The sequence below is a fragment of the Melozone crissalis genome, unplaced genomic scaffold, assembly GCF_028551555.1.
Source record: "Melozone crissalis strain CALT ecotype California unplaced genomic scaffold, PUWL_Pcris_2 ptg000002l_1, whole genome shotgun sequence".
NCBI classification, from domain to species: domain Eukaryota; kingdom Metazoa; phylum Chordata; class Aves; order Passeriformes; family Passerellidae; genus Melozone; species Melozone crissalis.
The window spans coordinates 18958922-18986232 of NW_026535780.1; the positions used below are offsets into that span (position 1 = coordinate 18958922).

At 39.6% G+C, this 27311-nt stretch overlaps 1 protein-coding gene across 1 annotated transcript; it reads right to left on the minus strand.

Moving 5' to 3' along the window:
• Nucleotides 1-1612: 1612 nt before the first annotated feature.
• On the minus strand, nt 1613-25045 carry PIP4P2 (phosphatidylinositol-4,5-bisphosphate 4-phosphatase 2). The gene is made up of 7 exons (XM_054286547.1): nt 24907-25045; nt 19002-19150; nt 17879-17985; nt 16029-16152; nt 10300-10352; nt 4343-4433; nt 1613-3208 (listed from the first exon to the last, which is right to left on the minus strand). Exons 1-7 carry the CDS (start codon nt 25010-25012, stop codon nt 3065-3067), a joined length of 774 nt encoding a protein of 257 aa, XP_054142522.1. The 5' UTR covers nt 25013-25045; the 3' UTR covers nt 1613-3064.
• Between the last annotated feature and the right edge of the window lie 2266 nt (nt 25046-27311).

Below are 27311 nucleotides of genomic sequence, written 5' to 3' on the forward strand. Positions count from 1 at the left end.
TGCTGGTGGAAAAAGCAGTGAGATAGATTTAACATGACAAATCATCTTGCTGCTACTCACCTATTTATTATTCAAGGCCTTAAAGTTAGTTGCAAAGATTTTCTAGAACTTCATATGAAGCTGCGGCCCTGGCATTCCCTCTGTTTATAAAGGCATACACTGAAAGACAATATCCATTTCTCAGCAATAACCACTCATGACTCCACAGCTGCTCCAGCATCTTCTCTAAGCACTTCATGCTGAATTTCTTATCAGACTAGTCTGAAAGATTTAGCTTTTTTCAACATGCTACTTGTGACAAAGGTCTCCTAATTTTCAGAAACACTACCCTCTTGGTAGTGTTTCTGTAAGACAACATATTAACATGTATGGTGAGTATAAATAAAATCAGTCAAAGACTTATAAATCAGTAGGTTTATCACTTAAAAATTAAACACATTTTAAGATCTGAAGTGCTTTCTAACCAAGGACATACAGTTTGTATAAAAGCTCTGGTGGAAAGGAGTGGAAGGAGAACAGGGAAGGGAGGGAACTAAAACCTCAAAGACATAAGTCCTTAATCTTGAATTTGAGTAAGACATTCCCATGCCTAACACAAAAATAATACCTTCAGGAAAAGACTATTGAAAATGAACAAAAACAATGAGTGATTATAAAACATGAAAGTTGTTCTAGTGGTCTGTTTGCACAGGACAGGATGTTAATTTTTTTTTTTTGAAGTTCAGAGAAGTTTCTTGGATTGATGTGTAGTTCAGCACAGAACATCACAACTGTCTGCAAACAAGTCTGCTTCCCTAAGAGATAAGCCACATCCATTGGAGTCCCTCAAAGTCCCATCAGATTCTATCATTACACTTCTTAGCTGGTAAAAATATCACAATTCTATGTACATTCTATCTTGACATGTAATGACACTTGATAGGAATAACTACCATGTTGTACTTTGCAAAAGGAAGTAGCAGCAAACATTGTGCTAGTACCCTGATCCTGACAGAAGTAAGTTGCTCTGTCCATCCCTTCTGCTGAAAAAGGTTGAGAAGAAAAAGAAGAAACACATGACAGGAAATAAAGTATAGCTTAACACAGGGGAGAAAAGTACAAATTCCTTTGATTCATTAAAATAAGATCATACCCAGCCCCCTCCCACTCCCAATGCCACCCTCACTGAAGTTACAAAAGCAGTGGATGATTTTCTGTACAGCCCTAACCTACTTTATGTCACACTGTGGAGTGCAGGCAGTATTTTGAAACACCAAGTACCAGGAAAGAGTATTCAGAGATTCAAAGGCAAGTGAATACAGCAAATCTCAACAGTGAAGGGATGTAAAAAGCACTAGGAAAAGAAGGGAGTATATTAGTCCATCAATAAGCCATTGACTCAAGAAAGTAGAATCCCAACACTGGTTTCATCCATTATTTACATCCTCATTCTTCCTAAAACATCAAGATAATTGCAATTTATTATTGTTATCTTATATTCCTGAGGATGCCATTTGGCAAAAATGCAGAGGTCACCTTTGGTGTGCCATACCTTTGTGGTTCCTGTATCATATCAGCAAATTCGTCCACTTACACATTCTTATATACATATAAATAAAAAAATACATTTAAGTTGGAATAATAATCTTTATTTCTTTATTAGTTTATTTGTAAAAGGTACATTGTAATCCTGAGCTACTGCTTTTATACATTTAGCATCATACAAAGACAGATCATTTACAGTTCGATCATTTACATTTATTGTGCTCCAAAATCCTTATCCGAGTATCATTTTGACTTAGCAGGAACATAGATAATTTAAATTACATGTATCCCTGAAACATCCATATTAATTTACCCATCTGACCCCATTAGCTAAATTACTAGTTGTCTAAATCACTCAGGACATTCCTTCTGAATTTAGCAAAAACTTTTTAAAATTATAAAGATGGGCAGTGCAAGAACTGGTCCCTCAATCCTTTGTGAATACATCATTAGAAAAACCTTTCTGTTTCCGTATTCTCTTGGCAAGTCAGTGTTAAATTGATTAGATGTACTTTGATGGAATGGTCCAAGAAATAGTTTACTAATTTCCTTATTACAGCAGTTAATGAGAATTTACAGTGTCTCCCTTTGCAGTGACCAGTGTCATAACTCTCCCAAGCAGGGAAAATCTGATGTGATCAGAGGAAAGTAAGAGGCAACCCATCACCGTCTTATTGTCATCTACATGACACTGAAGTATTACAAACCAAGTCATATGAAATGCTTCCCTTAGACCCTGTAAAGGAACTTGTACGAATAACCAGAGTTAAGTTCCATAATCCGAGCATGGCTTTTAGGATTTGCCAGTTAAAAAAAAAAAAAAAAAAAAAAAAAAAACAACCAGAACAAACCAAAAACCAAGACCTCAGTCCCAGGATCCTTGAGGAAAAAGCATTTATCCTAACTGAAATCCAACCCTGGATAAATGGAAATTTAATTGGGCTACCAAAATAGCATCCCTCTACCTGAAAAATCTCCAAGCATACAGTGTTTACAAATGTCTCTCTAGCAACAGTGTCAGTCTTAAACACTCACAAGTTTCATTTCCTGAATAAGGTCACTATGATCTTAGGCAAAAGATGCAGTAAAGCAGTTCAAGCAAAATGCTTATTGCTTAGGTTTTAAAGCAAGCCACTTGAATATAATTTTAGTTAAAATGTTAAGTACAAATGTGAAGCTACTGTAGAAACACTTATAAACACTCTTGCTTTTGAATTCTTACTGATAATCTAGAAAAATGGCAGACGGATTTGAACATAACAAAGGAAATGTAAAACTTAATACTGTTCAAAATACAATTCAACGCCTATAAAGACAGAGTTATGAACATGTAAACATAGCTTTAGTATTCAGAGCTAGGGAATCTAGCAGCAAAACAAACTATTTGCATATTATGTAGTGCAATGAACATTTGTTCTTAGAGACCCCCAGTCTTTAAACTACTTTGAACAGAATGGAATCCTTACAGGAAAGGTTTTAAAAGTGTCCAAAATGTAATATCCAGAACTACTAGATGTTCACCTATAACCTAACAATTTCTCTATGCAAAACTGTGCTCTGGATAGCTGACTTTAATGGCCCCCCAGTAGCAGGCTCGAATGAGGCAGATTAAACCTAAGAGATAAGCAACAGCCCAAGAAACATATGTTGCGTGAAATCGCCTGGCGAAATCTTGTGTTCCAACCTAAAAAGAGAAAACAGTAGTGTCAAACATACAGCACTGTCTGTTCTTCAGAGAAGAGCAAGTTAGATTAAGGAGAAGCATTTCAGCACCTTTTCAACTCTGGTAAGGGTAAATTAGGTGTTTTATTAGCTTGATTTTACATAATCATAGGATAATTGAGCGTGAAAGGGAGATCAGGAGACCTCTAGGGCCAACTCCCCAATCAAAGTAGGGTCAACCCCAAGGTCACACCAAGTTGTTCATGGTTTTAACCCAGCTAGGTCCCAAATAAATCCAAGGATGGAGGCTACACAAGCCTCTAGACAAACTTCATAGAAAAATGTTTTCACATAATTTTCCAATTCAGTAAGGTCATGAAAAAAAGGAAAATAAATTTGTCTCTCACCGTTTTTATTTCTGGCTTTGTTTCTATTAGGGAACCTGGAAAATCCTTCATAACTCATTTAAGATCACACATAATTAATTATTCAAGTTAAAACACAAGTTAGAGGCATAATGAGAATTACACATATGAATTCACTGGAGGTATTTCCTCACATGAAATTTTCAGGGATTCCCAGGTATAAAGTTGGCTCTAGTAACCTGTATGAGACACTGGTAAGCCAGCTACCACTGGTTCCACTTCACAGAATAACAACAGACTGAGCCTTCTCATTTGTGAATAGCTTATGAGCTGGTTTTACACTTTACAGCTTTTATAAATTACAAAGACTCATACATATTTCTAGTGCTTGGAATCCCATTCACCTCTACTGCAGTGGAACTTATACAGCAATACGTATTTCTGGAAACATGGAAGTTTTGAAAGCTCTAGCAAGAGCAAGATGTTCCAGTATTTCTACAGTGAAGTGAGCCATTTTTCATAAAACTCAAGTTTTTAGAGATGAAGAGTCAAATTTAACATCAGAAAAAAAGAGACTATCAAAGTGCCAGAATATCTTTTTTAAAAAAATTCCTTTTTTTGGCCTACTCAGATGATTAAGTTCACAATTTGAATGGAGATGACAAAAACCACACCAATTTAAGAAGTTTTACTCAAATGCTGGGAAAAGAAGAGCTGGTCAACTAAGAGAACTCCTTTGAACACACACACCCCTGCACACAGCTGCAAATTTATCATGGGACATCACTCACAGTTAATCCAACACCAATGAAGATGCATATCATCCCAATTGTGATATATGCACAGCAGCGCCTCCGTGGCAGTGCACTTCCAACAGAAGAACTGTTAGAAAATAAATGAAATTGTAAATTAAAAGCAAACAAAAAATCCCAAACCCAACCAACCAAATAACAACCATCACAAAAACCACCCCTATCATCAACAGTAACTGTTCAGTCTCAATGGGGAATGGAAAGAGAATGGCAATACACCATCTTCAGTTTATAGAGCTGCAAGCAAAGTCTACAGTTATACTACAAAGTACAGGACAGAGTCCTCATTTTTATTTGAAAGAACTACCTAAAAATCTAGGTGCTTACAAGACAGGAAATGGTGCCACACCCACAGTTTGAGTGTGTCTACCTTCTGCACCCACAGTACATCCCAGTAATTGCCTTGGATAGCAAAACTCAAGTTTGCTTTTCAGCTTCCATGCAAGACACCCTTCAGACTTTTAGTACGTCAGCACATGGCTTCAATACTTCACCACATCTAAATAAGTGAAAATAACTTCTACCACCCCTACATGTCTTTAATAGAATAACAACCTTCAGTATCCATTTCTTGGATACTCAATACCATTCAGTGACTAAACTGCTCTGAAGATAAATACAAATCATTTTAGTCACAGACATGTAATTTTTTTCCATGTTCAACATCTCCAAATACTGAAATTCTTTAAGCTATTAAGTGAACTTGAAGAACATGACAAGTTCTTCTTACTTTGCAATTTATTTCAGAGTTCTATCACAATTTATATGAGCTGCACAAATAACTTCTGACAACCAAGGTAAATAAATCCCCTGGAAGTTCTGTCACTCATCTTCAAGACTATGAACTCCAGGACAGACAGCTCTGTCTCTACCTGCTGCATCAAGACAGTGCTTCACTCTAACAGACTATAAATGCAAATAAACCATAACATTATCTACCAAAAGTTAGAAAAATTATTCTAGAAGCTCAGCGTTGTTTAGCAAATACACCTTGAGTCACACATTTGCAATCACATACAGCTTAGTAACGAGGAAAATAGGAATATGATTTAAGTCCACTGAAACACAGTTAAAAGGCCTAGAGAGGCAGAAGTGGTTTTATAAAGCATGCATTATCTATCTTAGAGGTGTTTTGAAGCATTCTGAAGCATGCTATCATTAGTTAAGTACTTCATCCCATTCTGGGAGATCAACACACCTTAGGAAATGTGTAATGCTTTTGCACATCTCATGATAGCTCAATTTATTCAAGATAAATGCGTAACAGAAAAAAGCCCTGCTGAACAATTGAAGCAGTACATGCATCATATGACTGACCAAATTTCTGGCTCCAGTTAATTAACCACATAGCAAGGCCTCATATGCTTAGCATGTGACTAAATTTTTTTAAGTATTTGTCTTATAAAGCCTTCAAATAGATTGCTTTAAGCAGCTTTACTTCAATGTTATTTCTTTACAAGGAATTTCTGAAATGCTCCAAGAGAAAAAACAAACAAACAAACACCACCACAGTCCTCAAGCTAACACAATGAGCTTCGTCTTTCAAGGCAAGATTTGAATAAAGTGACTACTCACAAGCCATTTTCAGAAGAGCTAGAAAGTCCCTAAACAGTACTGCTCATTAGCTTCCATGGGGAAATTACTTCCTTAGCAAAACCTCACAACACATAGTGAAATAGGACACTGGAGGGTGCCTGGGGTAGGATTAGGGTAAGAGAATTCCCAGTTGGGCAAATAATGGTATCTTACCCTCTCACACACACACCTCCACACACTCCCCCAAAAGCCACTCTACAGCCATTCTAGAAAAGGGATATGTTGTTCAATTCAAAGTTACATGAGTTAAAAATAATAAAACCAAATTGTAGTTCTATAAAAGGGAACTAGGGAAGAGACTGAGCTTGCCAAACTGACCTTAGGTTCTCTCCTTTACAGGATTTTGTGGCTATGTATTCAGAGTTAATGCTATTATAGAGCTGGATACCATAGGATAAGCTGGTAAAAATGTCATGTTCAATACAGCTAAAACATACATGATACTTATTGTACCGTGTATTGCACGCAGAGTCAAAGTTCATTCTGGAAAAGAGACTTTCACTTTCAGAGCTGACTTACAGTCTTATTTTTGTAATCATAATATTGCAGGTGCTGTGTGTATTTTCCATCCATATTTCTCATGTGTTTCCTCCTATCCAGTAAGAAAGGCTGGGGGAGAAATCATTAACTCAAATACAACAAAATGGAAATGCAAAGAATGTCTCAATTTAGCTGCTTTTCTCTTTCCACAGAAAGCAATGATTAAATAAAGATATTAAAGTTTCTACAGTCGTGTAACAGACCTAAGAGTCCAAATAAATCATTATTCATTTGTCACCTCCCAACAGTGATGTTAGCCACTGGCCTCCTCTAGATAGTGAGGCTTCCTCTACCCACCCCAAATTACACATAAACCCCCCAAATTAACTTAGAATAAAGAAAGTTGAAACTCTGTCCCAAAAACCTACCAACTGTAAAAACTCTGACAAGCACATCTGGCAATATTAAAATGGGATCAAAAGAACTTTCTTCCTATCACAGAAGCACCCAATTAGTTCCATTGTGGGAATATGAGGGAACTCTCTAGAAAGCAGCAGTTCCTTCTTTCTGAGCTGCTGCTGAGGAAGCAAAGGCACCTGCCAGAACTCTGGGCAGCAGCAGCAGATACAGAAGATGCCAAATCCAATACTGCATCATGGAGTAATTAGAAGAGGGGAAAACTGCCACATGGGACAAAGGCCATAAAAGAAGTACCACAGGAAGGAATGTTGGGCCTCTTGTGCTCCAAGTAATAGGAATTATGACCAGGATTTCAAACATGCTTTTAAGAGGAAAATTAAAATGCCAGTATTTTGAAGGTGAATAGCACTGCTGAAATTAGCCTTCACAGCAGTGATGGGGTTCCAACATCTCTCTCTTTACTAAAAGTCCTTTATGGGGCAAAGGCGCTATAAATTCATTAGGGTTTATAGTTTTGGCAGACCTTAAAAAGTAAAAGAGATAGATTCTAAAGGAAAAAAAATAGTTTTGACATTCTGTAATAATAACCTGTACCATTCAATTCCCCTTCTAGTAACTGCATTAATGAACTCAATTTTCTAAATGATTTAATATACATCTTGAGAAAGAGAACAGCAAACAAAAAACCAGCTCCTGCTTCTTCATCATTAAACAAGAAAAATACCAGAAGCCTTCCCTGAATCTCTCACTTTTGGAAAACAAGCTGATAAACATCTGGTATTTAAAAATGCAGAAGAACACTAAATCAGCAAAAAGAAACCATTTCTCCCCCACTCCCAGGTGTCACTATAAAATACAACTATATAATGATCATTTCCTCATTAGCTACATTTATTTTCCCTATGCAAGTAAGGGCCTGTGTCAGGCAGCCAGTACACATCAGTAAGACTTCTGCAAACACTTCACCTAGACTAACATGACAGGTTTACAGTCCACTTCCAAAGAGATTTGGTCATTTACCAAATAAGATTTTATTCTCTACAGCACAATTAATTTCCTACATTTCCCAAGTTATTTTTCAAGACAAAACAAGTGCATCACAAAACAAAGTTGTATCACAATGGTAGCACATAGATGGGATTAAAAACAGACAAGAAGATCCTATTTGCCTCTACACTCAGATATGAGAGGTTCTTTTGTTTAGGTACTATGAGGCATGATGGCCTTATTTCTCCCTGAACACTGTTTAATTTTTAACTTTTTCAAGTCATAACTACTGATCTTCCCTTGCAGTTTTAGAAGACATTCGTAATATAAAGTTCTAATATCCATCAACCAAATGGAAGGTCACAAACAAACTACCTGCAGAGATTCATTGCACTTCTAAAAACATTTGAAACAAAATTATTAATCTAAAAAGTGTCAGCTGATGTCTCCTTGGAAAACTTACTGTTGCAGTGATTCAAGATTCCTTTTGCCTTAGTCTACACTATCCTTTTCTCAGTGACAATTATCAACTTAATCAACAGAAGGAATGAACAGTTCTACATCTGACTACTCAGCTACTAATGAAAGAAGTTTTGCATTAATAAGATGAAACCCTACATTCCCCTTTAACTCCTTGGCTATGCTGACCTCTGACAAAGACCTGATAGAAAGCAGGTCACTGCAGTTATTTATTCCATCATCATGACTCAAAGCTGTGTCTCACCTATGCTGTGCCCTAAATCCATGTATCAGAAATGTTTATGCTGCTGGAAGTGCACAACTCCCAACCATCACATCCCAAATGCGGGAAAACACCGAGCAACTCATTCAAAGTTAAATTACAATATTCCACAGTTTGCATCCTCAGCCCAAGGACAGATGAGCCCACTTGTTAAAATTTGTTTTGCATTCTGCAATACAGTTGCCATGCAAGCTGTAATTATCACAAATTGCACTGCAGAGAGGCTCCCACTTTCCTACATATGGATGGCATGCTTTGCACTTTATGGAGGAGAACACTACAAAAAACTTTGAGTTTGGCTGGAATTTTAAACAGAAGCAACATTAATCAACAGAGGACAGACCAAAAGATCACATGCTGTGACTTCTGACTGCTGTTTGGAGCATAGTTTAATTTGCTGCTGCTATTGTTACGGTTTTTTGTTTGGTAGTTTTCTGTCTTTAAGGTTAAACAACAAATAACACTGACCTAAGGAGAGTCAAGAAAAAAGCCAAGGTCAGCTAACAAGGGCAACATAAAACATAATTGCAATTAGTTTTAAAACAAACCAAACAGCAAAACTCTAACGCCTGCTCAAGGACTGAACAGACCTAATGTGTCAGTACACACACCCCTGCAAAGCAGCATCTCATTAAGACTGAGTTTATTTAATCTAAGCAAATTAGAACATGTCCACAACTCCACACTGGGTTAGCTACACTCCTGAGGTTAAACACAGCACTAGACTAACTTCTCTAACAAATACTCCAAAATAAGACTTCAGTCAGTGTTGAAGGCCAGGCCATGCCCACACCTACAGTGCATTTATCCTACACTTTCTCCTTCCTAAGGGACCTGTTAGTTTTTCTACAACATGTAACACAGCTGAGGTTCTCCATTCCCAGTGGAAAACATGTTTGTTCCTTTAACTGGAAGTCCCACTTGCCTGTCAAAGGAAGACAAATATTTAAATAAATCAGCAGGACATGAAGGTCTCTGAAGTAATATTTGTGTCTTATTTCACACCATGGGGCTGAAAGTATTAAAGTATGTTACTAGTGCAGCAATTCAAATTAAGAATTCCTGAGCTCAGATAAGAAAGGCCAAACAAATACTCAAAAAGAGAGGCCCAAAAAAAACCCAAACCAAAACAAAAAGCTTACAGCTCTTGTATTCTAATTTTTCTTGTTCTTCTTTAAGTAATAGCAAATGAGTACCCAAGTTATTCCACACAAGTTATACCCAAGTCATTCATAACCGTTAACCAAGATAATGCATTAAGATGCTTAACACAAGTTGGGTGTTGAGTTTATAGTATCAGTAAACCTTCTTTCAAATTAAGACAAGATTATTTCCTTTCCTCCCCTTACAATAAAGTGATTCAAGTTCTACCTTTAAAGATGATATCTGATTACTACTATGAAGAGGTAAAATTTCAAGGACATAAAATGTTAATTTTAGCAACCTATTCCTGTCTATTGTTAGCAGCTTATTTTTGCCTCTATCAATTCAATCAGAGCATTTTCATAAATGCAGGTGGATATGCCAAAGCTACTGATTTCTGCATAAAGAATGGAGAATTCACATGCACACAATATCTGCTTTAGCCTTGAAGTTCAGGTGAGCACAGCAAAATAACCAGCACAGCCAACACATTTAACTTCAAAGACTTACAGAAGAAACACTGGCAACTTCGCAGTAATTTACATAACCTTGCTTTCAGAGAACTTACATTTTTTTGCAGTGTGGGCATTTTGCTAGTGTGTTAAACCTCAGTTCCATCCACTGTAAAGAGAAAAAAAATAAAAAGGTTGAAAAGCAGACCTGGGAAAATGGTTGTTGCACTTAATGTTAAATGTCACTAGGAAAACATTTTGCTTCTCAGACTCTTTGATTTGTTTTTTGTTTTCTTCTATAAATGGAATGCCCTTTTGTCAGTGGCAACATCGGATTGGGATTTCCATGTGAACATTTCCCATGGCTTGTCTTAGTATTACAAAATTTGCTTGACATAATGTGGTTGCATCAACAGGCGTAGTATGCGCAACATTATAATATTAATAGGTTTTCTTCTCTTACTTAAAGACTATGAATATACCCTGAATCAAAATAAGTGTGTTTTCTTTGGCACAATTACAGCCAGAATTATTTTCCAATATTTTCCCAACCTTTGCATCATTTATGAAAACTAAGTTTTGGTTATACAAAAAAATGTGGTCAAGAATATTTTAGAAAGTAGATGTCAGGTTTTACATCAATGAAATAGAGAACACTTCTGACTACTTTACATGACTTAAAAAGATGATATGTAAAACTGTACATGTCACCACCTTCCATGCTCAGACTGAAACCTATGTGGGAAACAGCCTTAGTGAAAGCAATGCCTAGAACTAACTCAACCAGGGGATACACCGTGATATACTCACTTAAAAACAGCAGGTTCTGTTCTATTTCACTCTGTGATAACAGTATTAAGCAAACATTTTAAACATGTTTGCCTTGATCAAGGGAATAAGGCTCTTTTTCTTCTCCCTGTAAGCAGTTATTTTGTAACTGCAGCTCTCTCTCTCTTCCCCTGCCTTTCTCAAGGAGGGTAGTTGGAAGTTTTCTGGGCCATGCAAAAAGTCACACTGCAAGTTAAAAGCAGGAGACGAAGCCACAGTGCAGATCCCCAGTGCCTCCACGAGGCCCTTCCTTATCTCCATGAGAAATCTGAAGCTGTCCTACTGAAGTGAAAGTAACTCCTAGAGCCACAAATCAAAATCAGAGCCCATCCTCATATGGAAAACACCACCAACCTACAGCAAACACCATATAAATGCTGAGAAGAAATTTATGATTTTTATGAGCAAAGAAAGATGTGTTTTCTCATGCCTTGCCAGTATGAAGAGATTTTGCTGTGAGCAAAGTTTTGAACTGGGGTATTTATTGAGCATTTTCCTACCTCTTGACTATCTCCCTCAGTTTTTTTCCTCAGGGATAAATCTCCTCTAAAAAGAAATCCATCTTTTATTTTCTTGTTCCAAAGTATCCATTTACACATTTACAGGACAACTGTGTAACTGGTATTACTTGTTTACAAAACTTGACCAAACTGATTTAGCAAGTTTACAAAACTTGACCAAATTGATATAGTTTTATTTTAGTCCTTAATAAAACTTCTGTAATGCTCCCCACCCAAGCAAAGCTTTTTAAGAGCATTAATTCTACTTCCACATTCCTGGCAGAGGAGCAAGTTAAGTATTTTTCTGCATCCCTTTCAAAAACCTACTCAATTTCCCTTAACTCTACACAACGAAAGTGGGATAAAATGCAATTGTCAGTATTGGGGATGGAGAGAGGCCTCACCAGAGCAGTTATTTCAGCTTTTTTAACTGCAATTCCAGAAATAAAGGGAAGTCTAATTCCAGGATTTATATTTTATCTAACAGTAATTCAACTTCACTTCTATAGACCAGTTTCAATTCTATATCACAGTGTAGGCAACTCCATTTCCTTGGTTACTCATTAATGATCTTTCCAGAGTTTTAAAACTTCTAATTATTAGCCCAAATTATTAATGGCTACAAACTCAAGTGCATTTGGGCTCCAATTATTGATGGAAAAAGGAGTCAGCAATAATCTGTTTTCATTGAGAGTTACCTGGAAATAACAGAAGCAGTAGCTGCTATGATGACTTTTACCAGACCAGAAGTATTTGTAGAAAAAGAGCAAAATTGTGACAAGACTTTCAAAGTACAAGAACTCAAATCATATTAGCACAGTGGGGAAAGGTTATGTTTGTGTACATTCTAAATCATGCTTAAGCTAGCATTTTTTACTCATACTCCAGAGTGCTTTAAAGTACCTAATATTGATTCATGTTGTTAAGAAGTTACACTTACATGAAATTTAGCTCTCTGCTGAGAATACAATGATGTTTTTTTAATTGGAGCAATCCAATATACAGCCCAAATCCCTTGTTAGAACTACTGAAACACAGATGAAGAGATGAGGAATAGAGAACTCGTCAATATGTCAACTGTGGACAAAGCCAGACATCCATCAAAGGAATCACTAGAATAGTCAAACATTTTCCTTCTAAGCCTATAATAGTTCTCAGCGCATTCAACACAAGATAGTGGAAAAAAAGGCCCAAAACAAAACAAAAAGACATAGATACATAAATACATACACAGTCCTACATACAGCTGCTGCTGCAAAAGAAGCTTCCTCTCCATTCCCCTCTGGTCCTTTGGGAAAGGAAAGTACTTTTACAAACTAAAACGTATCTTATTTTTCTGAAAAGTTTAATGGGTTTTCTATTCAATTATTTCAGAAGCAAGTATTTTCATATTTGATTACTTTAAGAAAACAAAATTGACAAAGCACAGCTGACAAAGCAGAGTGCTTAGCCTGCAGCCTGTGGCTTCCATAGCTTGCTCCTGGCTTCTTGTCCCTGAGGTCCCTCCAAAACCAGGACAGTAGCAGGAAGATGGCAGAGAGGGAGAGGGCATAGGGACAGCCCTCCCTTGTCCCCCATTTCCAAAGGCAACTCAGCCTCTGACAGCCACAGAGCACTGCAGGCAGAGGTCCCTCAGAGGAGTAGCAGGGAATGATTTACTGCTGGCAGAAACAACGACTGCACAGTCCAAGTCCGAAAGCTCCCAAAACAGCCCAAACAGATCAAACTGATATTTAGCAACACAGTTAAACCCTCGTCCTGTCCTCCTTTTCTATTTTATCCCTTTTTCCATTTGTCAAGTCCCAAACCTGCCAGAAACAGTAGAAACCTTAACACACAAAGAACTTATATCAGTTTACCACGTGAAAAAAAAAACCTGATTAACAAGATGTGAAGTATCAATAGTTTGGCTACAATTTCACTTCAGTACTAAGACATTCTTCCAGCTAAGACAGAGAAACTTTAAGGCACACCACAGCAAGCAGTGTGGTTTTCCTAATTTGTAAAAAACACCCCCTCCACGTGCAGAGGCAGGCAAAACACAGTCATGTTTTCAAATGGAAAATAAAATTTTGGAAATGTGGTGAACAAGCTGATACTCTTAAAAGAACACAGAACATGACAATTTGACTTTTCCATCCCAGGGATTCTAGCTTTGCTTGTCTATTTTATTTATTTTTTAACTGTCAAGTAAAGTAAAAGGGATAGCCTAGTGAGCTGCTGAGAGATGCCTCTAGCACTACATATTATCTTCACAACATGGAGATATCAAAAGGCAGAAATATTAACTCAGAAACTGAGCTTCCAGACTGGCTAAAATACTTTTTTGTTGCTTCTCTGCTCATTCTGAAATCCAAACAATTTCCTGATTTTTCTTAACTAGAAATTTTATTTTCAGAATCTCAAACTTAATTACAGAAAAAATGGAAGCAAAAGACTGATGGGAAAGCTGTGTAACACGAGGCAAAAAAGGGTTTATTTCTTGATAACTCAGCATAAAAAAATAGCAAGCTTCCAATTTCTAATGGTTCAGAGAGTTTCTTTTCAACATATCATGAAGTGACAAACTGGTCTTATCCTGGCACACAGGACTATGAAGTTCAAAACGCTGCAGTTCCCAAACGCAGCCAGATGATAGCATGCACAAATCCCAAACTAGAAAACTTAACCTTGTAAGGCATAATCCAGTAGTTATGGGCAAAACTAGACTTAATGGATTTGTTTTTTTCCCCTTATGTTCACCTGAATAGCTCATAGTGTAAACTGCAAAGTTAATCTGGAATGTACTTGTATAAAGTAAGCAGGAGATCAAGACAGGTAAAATTCCTATGCCTGTGAAAGTCCCTAAATATAGGCTGAAAAAAAAAGGCAAACAGAAAACCCACTTCAGCTATCTTCAGTTTCACACTACTGTTCTTTAGTAAGGGTTATAAGAAATTATGTATTTTTAGTACATAGGCTGAATTAGTAGACAGAATATTTCTAGCACATCTCTCTAATTGCTTCCCAGTTAGCAGATTACTTGTAAACTCCTCATCATATTCCTATTTCTTTTCAGAAAAAAAAAAAAAAAAAAAAGAAAGAAGCATAAGGGCCATCTCCAGCTCCCTGTACTCATCACTTACTGTAATAGTTAAAACATTACAGCACACCTGTCCTGGATTCAGCTGGGACTATTAATTTACTTCTTAATATCCGGTACAGTGCTGTCTTTTGGATTCAGCAACAATGTTGGTAACAAGCTAAGGTTTTAGCTGTTGCTAAGTAGTGTTTACCCTAAGTCAAGGACTTTTCAGTTTCCCATGCTCTGTCAGCAAAGAGGTGCACAAGAAGCTGAGAGAGAGCACTACCAAGACAGCTGAGCTGAGCTGGCCAAAGGGATATTCCATAGCACAGAACATCACGTTTGGAGCACAAGCTGGGGGAAGTTGGCTGGGAGATGCTGATCACTGCTGGGGCACTGGCTGGGTCAGCAAGTGGTGAGGAATTGTATTAAGCATCACTTATTTCCCTTGAGTTTTAATCCTCTCTCTCTTTTCATTACTATTATTATTGTTATTATTATCATTAGTAGTATTCTTTTTCCATTTCAATCATTAAATTGTTTTTATCTCAACCCTCAAGTTTTACCTTTTTTCCCAGTTCTCCCCAGCACCAGGGCAGGAGGCTGGGTGGTGTTAAGCCACAAAAGCACCTCACTGATCCAAAAACCTGAAGTGAAGACTTAAAGGCATAAGCCATTATAGAGCCTGCCACAAAAGCCAGCCCTTCTCTCTCTGCTGGTACAAGCTGACATGGAGTGGCATCCCCTAAGCTGCCTTTTTCCTTGCACAAGGAAATGCACTTGAGTATTCTCTGATCTTTATGTATCTTACAATCCTTTGTTTCAGAAATGTACCACCTCCCTCATGACTGTTTTCTTTAACTGTACCCCTAATCTAGCCATTTCCTACAACCCCTGAAAGAGATTCAGTCACTGCTGGATGATGAAGCCAAAGCTAGCTTGCTTGTGTATGGCAATCAAAATTCAAATGTAGCAGCACCTTGTCCATTTAGAAGGCTACAGAGAGTTCAACTGGCACTCACATATAAACCAAAACCTCCAGTTCTCCAACAACCTACAGATATGCCAATGGCAAGTGCCATAACCAACAGCTTTCCAGGGCTCATACAGCAATGACAGAACTGCTCCCTTGGCCACTGCAGAACACAGCCACCACTGCAAGCCCCAACAGAACCTGGAAAACCAATTTCCTCTTCCAGTACTGCCTACTCTCACATCATAAAACAGTAAGACATGGGCTTTATCTATCCATGCACAGAAAGACTGTTAAAAGTTTTCTTGAAACACATAAAAATAACCAAATACAGACTATACTCTCATATTAATGAGTAAAGAAGTTTTAGTTCCTCAATGATGGCAGAGAGTGAGGCAATATGCTCTAAAAACTGCTTACAACAAACAGCTTGAGGGATAGCATGGTGAGGCAAGAAGGAGAATGTGATGCTTTACTTACAAGGAATGTATTTCCACAGTGCCCACACACCACTCTAGTTCCATCTGGTTGAACTGGCAAGGCAGGTTGAGCTGGCTGCTCCTCTGGAATCAGCATCACTGGACCAAGAGTAATGATGCGCCTACTGCATTAAGAATATTAGATACACGTGTAACTAAGCTAGCAAAAGAGAAGGATGATGTGTTCAAGCAATTAACTCAGTCACTACCAAATGTTTTTACACATTTAAACTATAATCTACTTGTTAAACAGCTGATGCACCCAGTTTTGGCCACTCTAAAGTATTTTCAGTTTTAAAAATATTCTCTTTCCCTGTAAGATCAGCCATACAAGCCTAAACCCTGTATCAGACTTGCAAGCATATGACAGACGTGTTCCCCAGAAAAATGAAAACTTAATACCCCGGCTGAGCAAGCCTGAGAATTGAAGTGTACATACCCATGTGAAACATGTAGAAAGAGTAGGGATCTTCCATAATCTAGCTCTCCTTCCCGCACTACTGACAACCATGTCAATATAAGAAGCATATCCATATTTGCACAGTAAAAATTCCATTCACATTGAGTAAACTAAAAATGAAAACCACCCTAGGTTGACTAAATGAAATCAATTTACTTTAAACTAATTATTTACTTTTATGTTGAACGTGTTTCCAGTTTAGCTACACAATTTATCAGTCCAAAATGACAGTATCCAAATTAACCAACTCAGAATGAGGAGGAGATTTCTTAGAATGAAAAAAGTGAAGGGGAAAATTATAGCAATATTTAATTTGCATTGCATCTCTTCCATCTACAACCAAAATTGTATTCTGAATGCCTTTCCTTCAATCTGGAGTCTTCCATTTAGGTCACACTCCCAACTCCCTCCTTCAAAGTACACTACACCAATTTTGCTCAGTTTCTAGCAAGACAAATACATAGGCTTTCTTACTGCTTACATATATGCTTTTGAGATTGTTTTAATAAAATTAAGGAATTTCTAATTTAGTTTAGTTACCAACCATGTGATATATTATAACTGAACTATCCCATGAACATTTTTCACTCTGAGAAAATGTTTGGAATGTTCTGAAGTCCTACCCAACCAAGCGTTAGTAAAAGGAGTCAATTCCCACAAGTCCCAAACTATGTTTGAAAACCAGAACAGCCAATAGACTGGTGACTAACTAGGGCACTTGGTGGGGTAGAACTCCCCTCCACACATCTGCAGACTCAGCCTTCCCCTCCCTTTCTCCTGTTAGAGCTGCACCACTTCCAATCAAACTCCTCCTACCTCGGTGGAATCTTTAACACCTTAAGCCCAACAGTAAGAGCAATCACTATGGCAATCACAATTGCTTCTTTTACAGCAAGTGTGTACATTTAAGTTGAGAGCTGAGAGGAGAATGAAAACTCAGCATAACTAAGGAAACTGAAGTCAAGCTACTACTCCATCTCCCATCTCACTCCCAATCCCTACTCTGAGCTTAGCAAAGTGAGCATTCTGTGTGGTTACAATAACTACGTCTCCAAGAAATTATGAATGTTAAGTCCCAGAAGTGAGAAGTGGATTTTCTTCTATTGCTCTTTACATCATTTTTGACTTACAAAGTAGTTATATAACAGGACACACACATCTGAGACTTAAAGAAAAGGAAGAAACTTTTTTTCTTCTTTAATTAAAAAAAAAAAAATATACAAAATGGACACTAGCACTACCTGGGTCTGCAGCAATTCAGTAATGCTCTGTAAGTGTCCATGTAAAGAGACCAAGGCTTTGAACCTCTTTTAGTTTTAAATACTCAACACAAAGACGACAGTTGCTTTAAAGAAAACCATCTCAAGGCACTGGAAGTGTTTTATTCTTACCAGTTCGGTCTTGGGCAGCCTATTTTCCGAGATGTATCCTTACAGATAAGGAGACAGTTACATTGACATCTAACATACTTCTTCCCTGAAGGAGGGTTTTTGATCGGCTAAAAAAAAACCCACAACCACCAGAGAACACACATCAGAAGTCATAGCAATTCACTTTTTTCCACATAACAGGAACACAAAGCAGAACAACTCCAGTGAAAAGTTCTTGTTAACAGAAATGCACTTCCTCTTACAGAGGAAACTTCAGAGTCAACACAAAATTAAAAATTTTTTCTTTCTTAAGAAATGAAAATTTCCTTACTAGAACAAGCAAATTCTGCTCACTCATGGAAAAAAACATTCATACTTTAGCAACGACAATTCAAGACTTCAGTGCAGTTTTTTTTTTTTTATGTGAGTTTAAACAGTGATGCATTAATAAAAAGCAATCACTCAAAACCAGTCAAAACATCAAGCAACCCTTCTTGCCTGGTACAATGGCTTTATTCAACAGTGAAAAGACCATAGTCTGTTTCTTGGTCACTAAGAGACTATGAAGACATCACCAAACTGTAATCTTATTTTAAACTGTACTGAAATTATCTTTCTCCAACCTGGGAGTCAAGTTTCAATGTCCCTTTCATGCAGCAAATCAAAAGGTGCACAATACTTTGTTTGGCTTGAAACATTATATATTGGACAGGAAAGTGACTATCAGCAGCAGGTTCTCTACTATCTCTTCCAAGTGGAAAAAAAAAATCCTGCAGTTTTAAGGCTTCCTGTTTTCAGGACATACTTTAATGCTCTTTTTATATAACATATATATAATAAATCCATGTAATAAATCTAATCCAGTGTTTTTCACAAAAATGCTTGCAGAAGCTGTGAAGCACTGCAATATCACATCCCAAAACTAAAACTGGCAGGAGGAAAAAAATAAAAGCGGGAGGAAAAATAAAAGCAAGAGGCCAAATAGTGAAGACTTGAATTAAGAGGAGAAGAAATAAATATGTTTGGACAAGCTGGGCTGGCTCGTCCTCTTCCTCAGGGGTGGCAGGAAGGGACCCACCTGTCCAGGGGAGGGCATGAGTGCTACTCCCAGTGCCCCCCAAAAAACACCAAAAATCCATTTTACCGTGGCTTCATTGCAGACTGTGCATTTAACCACGTGTTGGTGCAGCTTGCCATCCAAATTGATTAGTGACTGGCACACACGGCAGTTTATCACAGGAACTCCGCTGGCATCTGGGCTGGCGATGGCAGTGTATGGAGGGGGAAGCTCTGCTGCAAGAGACAAGGAAATCTCAGCTGAAAAAACAGAGCATCCTAAAACGCTTCCAGCAAGTACCGTTTCCAGCAGGCACAGGCTCAAAAAAGAAAAAACCCCTTACACCTCAAACTCAGTGTTTAGTATAAACACAGAACAAAACTAAGTTTGTTTTCCCCTTCTCCACAACTTCTGTGTACACAAACACCATGCTTAGTTGTAGGTAAAGCAAACCAGCAAAACAAACACACAGTAAATCACCCCAGAAATCTGGATCCAACAGAACTCGTCTATGTAACTTTATTTCAAATCAACTTTTTGTAGTCCATAGAAAACACATGGAGAAAAAAAACACTAAAAAACCCCAAACCCACTAGAGATTAGTAGAGACTGGCTTCTGAAGAAAAAGACCCAGAAAATAAAACACAGGTAGGAAGAGTCATAAACAGCATTCACAAATATCTAAAAAGACAGAAATATAGACAAGTGTTTATCATATATTAAAAGATATTACAGGTAAAAACACAAAAAAGTCCTGTGAAGAAAACAGGTCTTAGGATAGGAAGTAGCATGGAATGCTTCTTTTTTGAGTACAACAGCAAATGTATTCTGTCTTGAGAAAAAAACCCTGAAGTCTCAGAGTTTCTGCTTTCAAGGGTTCCAGATACTTTTCTTGTCCAGGAGCCAGTGCCAAAGCACAAGAAGGTCTTCAGTCACTCCGGAGAGGCTGACACTAGGAAGGCCCTAATGGCCTCAGGCCTCCGGGGAAGAGCAGACCTCAAACTCCAGCTTTGTCAGTCTTGAGCCCACAACAAAACAGGGAGGAAACACTGAAGATTATCTGAGGCTTAAGAATCCATGGAATGAAAATAATTCAACACAGTGATCTCTCACAAGCTTATCATCACCACTCTTTGGCATTTATTAGCACTGACTTTTATTTCATCAAGAAGTTTCAGGTAAGCAAATTCAGAACAGGCATATTCAGTAGTCCATATTTAGCTTTCTTAAATGCTAGTAGTTCAAAATGCTCTGCAGCCTTGGGCTTCAATAAGTTTTTCAAAAATTACATCCAAGCAGCTAACAAAATCTTCAGAAAAGCAATGAGAGATCAGCCTACTTCCCATTTACCAACAGCATTGAACAGAGCAGTATCTGCTGGAGGGTGGTGAGTGAAATCACAGGCTGCTATCAAAGCTGACAAGCCTGAGTATTAAATTTAAGCCTGTGAGAATGCACTCATCACTCCTTTGCTGTCTTGGAGTGAATGCCGTAAGCTGGAGGGATATAGGAAACCCTGTCTGCCCTTCAGATCCAAAAGTCACCACACATCTTTGAAGTGCATGCTGAACAGCCATGTTGCTATCTCTCTTTGCTACTTGGTCTATATATGACCCAGACCTGTGCTTGATTTTAACTCACAGAGGCAGCAGGAAAAAGATGGATACCTTTAGAGTCTTAGAATTACATCCAATATATGTGAATTATTTCAGATGAGAAACAAAATTAACTTATATGCAGCAATACAACTCTGAATTCATGACACTAACTGATGTTGTATTTCTTGAGGAAGTGAACGTCACACATTCAGCTCTGATACACTGGTTACAGAAAACAACATCCTTAAGAACATCAGGTAACAGTACTGTTATTTCTTCTGTTTGTGAGGAAATACATTCTGAAAAAATGCAGCATACAGAAAAAAAATATTAAATACCAATATTTTGCAATACTGTGATACCCTATTTTAAGCAAGGCTGCCACACGTAGGACATGAGACATTACAAGACATTAAAAAACAAACACACACAAGACAAAACCCCAACCCACACACTTTGGCAAGTAGAGACAAGCTCAAGTCTACCAGAGCACTCCAGAAATCAGGTTAGAGTAACCACCGTGGCAAAGTCAAGGCTGCTCCAGTGGGTTCTGGCAGTCAGCAGACTGCTTAACTGCTCCTGCAGTGAGCAGCTGACACTTTCTGGCTAGGGGAACAGGCAGCCAGAAAACAAAGGGCATGTTCCAAAGACTAAACACCAGACTCTCTGTCAAGACACCTTTACAGCTCACTCCCAGCTTTAAGGTTGCTTTTTTGAAAAGCAACAGTTGTTTTACAAAAGTTCTTGACTTTGTCCTCTCCATTTTGAGTGTGGCAGCTCAATTCTGTCAGCTGGGAACAGGGTGGCTGTACTAAGGTAAGCAGGATCTTTAAGGGTACCAGAAACTGAAGAGACACACAGCCACCAGCATTTCAGCTTTCAACATTTCAGCTTTCCACAATCCTGGAATACTTGAAAAATTGACAACCATACCTAATTTTCTATACCCATTTCCAAGTGATAACTCTTGTGAAGCTGGTAAACTGAGGTGTGTGAGCCCCTACACACAGCACCAGCCACTTCTTCAGCCTCAGACTGGAGCTGCCTGGCTTCCAGGTAAGCAGCCTCACTGCTCCTGTCCTGCTGCCTCAGCAAATATCAGATAGCAAGCGAATAATGGCTGCTTTTCAGAGCCCTGCTGCAGCAAATAACATTTGCTATGGAGCAGAAAGCATGAGCTATCTTGGCACTGCAACCTTCATGCTCAAAGAAAACGTGCATTTTGAAGAGGTCCAAAAAACAAGCCAGCAGAAGCCACCAAAAAAATTAAATATAAAGAGTATATTTGGGGAGGTTAAGGGGGTGGGGGATGGTGAAAAGGAAAATAAAGACATTGTCTCAGAGTTAGCTGCTCCTTACCCCTTAATAAAAAGGCTTGAAAGCACATCACCTTACTTCAGTATGACCTTTTTTTTTTTCCTTGACATCTTGAATTTCAGGCTAACTAGAATATCTAAAACCAGTTTATAAAGGTCTGTCAGTCTGTCATACTGGAAGGTAGGCAAGCTTCACATACACACCAGGAGAATTAGATAGTGAATTCCCTGCTGCTGACACACCAGTTTACAGCTATATTATCTATTTCTCTTAAAAAAAAAAATGAACACAAACAAAAAAAACACACACACAAAAAAAAAACCAAACAAAAAATCCCCCAAAAAACAAATCAAAAAAAAAAAAAGCCCAACAGTAATTAGTTCAGGAAGATTAGCAAAGTGTCCTACCACGCAGTACCTCTGACTCCCTCTTCACCCTACAGAACAGCAATGCAATGGAAGATATCCCATTTGCAACCTGAGAAACTCCTTGTGGACCTTGTGTACTTTCCTCCCCTGGTAGTTGAAGGGTGGAAACAACAGAGAACCACTAGAAGCCTACCAGGGTCAAACATAAATTAATTTTATTTGACTTAAAAAAATAAAATAGTTCTTTATCATGACCTGTGAGGGGGTGGGTAAGGGAAAAAGTTTAATGATTGATGTCAGAGATACGTTGTTAAAAACTAAGAAATCCTGGACAAGGCCCAAAAACCCTAAACAAAAAAACACTGACTAACCATCCTACTCGAGGGAAAAGAACTGATAGTTTCACCCTTTGTCAATGTTGTGAAAATTTGCTTAAATACTGTGGTCTGCATCCACACTGAAAAGATTTTTCTTGCTTGCATCATTAAGAACACTGAGCCATTACCAGGATTCAACCATTTTACACAGGGAAGGGTCAGCTGGGTCTCAGCTGCAGCTCAGCAAGGGAAGAGAAGGCTACCTTCAAAACAGGGTCTCTCTAATTTAAAGTTGAGGATGATATATTTGGCACAGTAGATAATTATAGGGATAAGCCTATTAATGTACATTCAGGTGGCAGTTTTGATACAAAGGGCTTCTTCCTCCTTCCTCTGCCACCCCACACTATCCAGATGATGCTAATCAAGGAAGCTCAGCAGAAGGAGTTTGCTTTGGAAGCAAAGCCAATTCTTCCACAGGAATGATTCTTCCCTCTAAGCCTAGCCTTGTGCTAGGGAGAGAGATGAAGTCTGCCAGTCAGCTGGAAAGGCAGCTCAGCTTGCAGGGATCCTTTCACCAAGGAAAGCCGACAGAGAAGGGAAGTAGAGCCACGGGCCTGAGCCACAGCCCTGTTCCACAGCTGTCCGAGGGCTCTGCAGAGCAGCTCTCGAGTGCTGCCTAGTTGCTCATGGACTGATCAAACAAGAGATATTCGACATTCAAGAAAGCTCTGTGTTGGTTCCTCCTCATTTTTGGGAAGAAACCACTTATCTCAAGCACCACATCCCACCACAGGTGCCCAGCCAGATATCTCAAGTAACAGATGCCACTGAAGGCACAGGAGGATATGGCTACCAACTGAAACTAGCATTTCGAATCCAGCTCATTTCCAGGTCATGAGTTTTACCCTGGGGTCAAACAAGAGTCACTAATCTAATACATTTTCATTACTTTTTAAATTTATAAAGACTTAAAAAAAAAACCCCAAAAAACAAAAAACAGATTGAAATGTATGCAAAAATGGTTACAGGATAAGGAACACTAAGAATAAAAATATCAAACCCCAGAATGTAAACTAAGGTAGATAAATGGATTTTTTTTGTTTGTTTACTTGGGGGATTCTGCCAACACTAAAAAATTGATGGCAAATAAACCCCAACTAAAAAGCCAAAGCATCCAACCTCTGCTGTTTTTTAAGCCAATACTCCTTTGTCCACTTCAAATCAAAGTAAACACTCAACACCAGCTACAGCCCTAACTGAAATACATTTCTGTATCAAGACAAGAGGACTAGCTTTCCACGAGATTAAATATAATTCAAAAGAGACAGATGCTCACTCATTCTAGTTGCATGCATGTCATGAACCTATACAGTTAATAAAAATCATTAAGAAAGGGCCAACACACTGGACCTACTGAGATGAGAATTGTAGTCTTACATATAAAAGGGTACTGCTAGCAAAGCTACTCCAATGTTATTTCATCTTTATTCCTTCAGCTTTCTCCACACCTCAATTTCTGCTCCAAAACGTTTAACTGAAAAAAAAATCCTACTAATGTATTTTGATAACATCCTGATTCACATTTTCTAAGTGATTTTTTCCACCTACTAATTAAATAGTCAGTATTGATCAACAAGACGATTTTTCCTAAGTCCAGGCAAGAGAGATAATACCATATAATTATGCCACGGCTACAGATCTGTAACCGCAGTATCGGACTTGCTTTAAAAATAAAGCCATAACCAGCTATGGCCTTGAAACGTGTTTGCAAGGGCATCCTGGCGGTTTTGGACTCCAGCTGCCACACTGCACCGAGTCCCCTCGTTATTCCGATGGGATTGCCAGGACGGGGACGGGCTGGCCACACCTGGGCAGGGCTGAGGCCGCGGTGCTGCCCGGCCATGGCGACCTGCGCGCTCGGCCCCGCGCTGCGCCCCTCCCGCAGCCGCTATGCCCAGCCGAGCTGCTCAGCTCCGGATCTTCCACCTAATCCTGCTCCTAATTAATGGGGAAACCCAAGTCCAACAATTACCACGCAAGCTGCGGCATGAGAGCGAGTTATAATAAGCAGACCGGTTCGGGCTTGTTCTGCCCCTGCAAACAATTATTTTAATTTCTTTTATTTTTCCTGCTGAGCCGCCCAGGCCGGAGCGCGGCGGGGAGCAGGGCCTGTGCCGGGCACGGAGCGGCGTTACCTGTTGTTCCCCACCGGCCAGGGCGGGGCGGGGGCTCCCCCGCCGGCCGCCCCCGGCCCGGCCCCGCCGCCGCGGCCAGGGCGGGAGAGCCCCTCACCGCCGCACCCGGGCGGAGGCGCCGCGTCCCCCGCTACACACAGCCACAGACACAGCCACAGCGCCAGGGCCGCCCCCCGCCCCGCACAGCGCCTTACCTCGGGGACTGCTGTCCGGCAGATAGGGCGGCGCGGTCGGGGTGACATTGCCGGAGCCGGGCGCGGAGAGCAGCGGGGAGCGCTCGTCCACCCCCTCGGCGGCCATGGCTGCGGCGCGGAGGGCCCTGCCCGCTGCCGGGCGCGGGGCGGGGAGGCGGCCGGGCCGGCGGCGCCGGGGAAGGGGAAGGAGCGCAGAGGAAGGGGCTGGGAATGAATGAGAGCGGGGCGGGGAGGAGGGACGGGGGGGCGGGGAGGAGGGACGGCCGGCCCCCGGCACGGGGTAATGAGCGGGGCAGGCCAGGGGCGGTGTCTAGACAGACATAACTACCTTCGGTCGTAAATAAATTTTTCCCGAAAAAGAGTGCATTTGTTGAGATGTGTGGGTTTTTTCTAGTTTTATTTGTTTGTTAATTGTTTGTTTTGTTAAGGTTGTTTTAAGCTCTGTGTTTGGATGTTGACATGACTACCAGGGAAGTGCTATAGTCGATTTAGCTGGGAGCAGTCGCCTTTTCCAGGGCTCTGGGGATGCAGACGGATGGAGGAGGAACTCTCCGAGGTGACAGCGGTGGGAACAGCTCTAAATGTGAGGAGATAAATCGACGCGTTATCAAATCTGCTGCTCAGCGGGGATATACCAGTCTGTCCCCTGGTGCCATTGGGCTCTCAGAACGGAAGGACTAAATTTCCTTCTGCCGCTCGGGCACCATCTGGAAGTCTCTGGCAAAGAGGGAAAATAGCCCCCCCCGATTAATTTTTCAGACCATACTGAGATAAAGCTGCTGTTTGTCCCCCCTTGTGCCCTGTCGTGCTGTCCGTCGGTCAGGCTGCCAGGCGGCCCCGGCACCCGTGCGGTGCCATCAGAACCAAAGCGCTCCCCGAACGACTCGCATGGAAGGCAGATGTTTTTGGGTAAAGGTGAGATCGTGGCCTGGGAGTTCACAAGCTGGCCATATTCCTTCTATAATAATACAATTTATAAAATAAAATAGGATTTCTTGCATGGTGTATAAAATTTTGTACAGGACCTTTTTTCATATTTGAATCTAGAAAATGAAACTGTTGTACAAAAACAGATTAATGTATATGAGAGTCTATGAGAAATAATCAAAACATTAAATTAAATGAGGGCTGATATGGTTTATTTTTCGAAGATTTCAATCATTATTACTTTAAGAACTGTAATAAAGTATTAATTAACTAATCATTCGGTGCAAAATTGTGGTTTTGAACATTTTTTATCCTGCAGAGATAAACTCTGAATATGAGTAAGCTCTGATGTAAGGGACAACATGCTACGAGGCAGCTGGTTGTGTTATTCCAGCTGTCTTCATCATGCATGAAATGCAGTAATGCTATGGCAAACCACTTTTCTATCAGAAAATGTGGTAACTAACTTGCAAGATGCCTTTTGTAGTATTAATTATATTGAACTTTCAGTGGTCAGTCAGCTCCAAAATAACTCACAAGCTCAAATCAATGCTTAACAGCTTTTTTGTGAGCATTTCTAAGACTGAAAGTGTTTTGTGCCCCAAACTCTTTCTTGATCAGGTACCATGAGACCAACCTTGGCAGGTCAAATGTAGGTCATAAAAATCACCAGTCAGGTTGTGTCTTTAGCACATGATTTTGCTATCACATGCCCAGTTTTCAACAAGAACAGAGATGAAGGCTTTCTTTTGGAGTCCGATTGCAGGAACTGGCAGTAGCAACCAGATTCTTTACTCTTTTTCTTTGTATGGGAAAAGACAGAAAAGATTTCATACACTGTTAAAGCTGCCAACTAGGCTGCACTGAGTTCCACCAGTGCCTGGTCCATCCTGCAGCAATTACAGCAAATTGCCTGTGTGGGACCTTCTCCTCCTCTGAACTGCTCTTCTGACTTATAAACTTCAAATTCCCTCCCAGGGACCTGCAGGGAAAGCTATGCCACAACTCACTCTGACTGCTCAAGCCTGCACATACAGCTGAGAATTATTGTTATTAAGCATCCCAGCATGCTGACCTATTCTTGGAAATATGACTGTCATCTAAATAAGGACCCATTTAGGATTTTAAAAAAAGCAAAACCAGCATTCCTATAGCTCCTTGACTTGACTTTTCAAAGTTCTTAAAACCATAGTCACCTGAGCTGCTGTAGTCTTAATAGCAGAAATTAGGTAATAGTTCAGTCACCTGCCTCTGCTGTTCAGTATTTCATGTCCATGTAGTTAAAGGTCTACAGGACCAACTCCAACTCAAATGTTGCAGCCTGATGTGTAGACCTGCTAGCATTGCCTGCTCTATTATCCATGGGAAGCTAGATGGTGCCTAAATGTGTACCAGGAAACTAGGGGATGCACTTGGCTGGTAACAAGCCTTCCCTGGATGCTAGTCAGGCTCTAAAGGAAGAATTCAAGCATCAGACA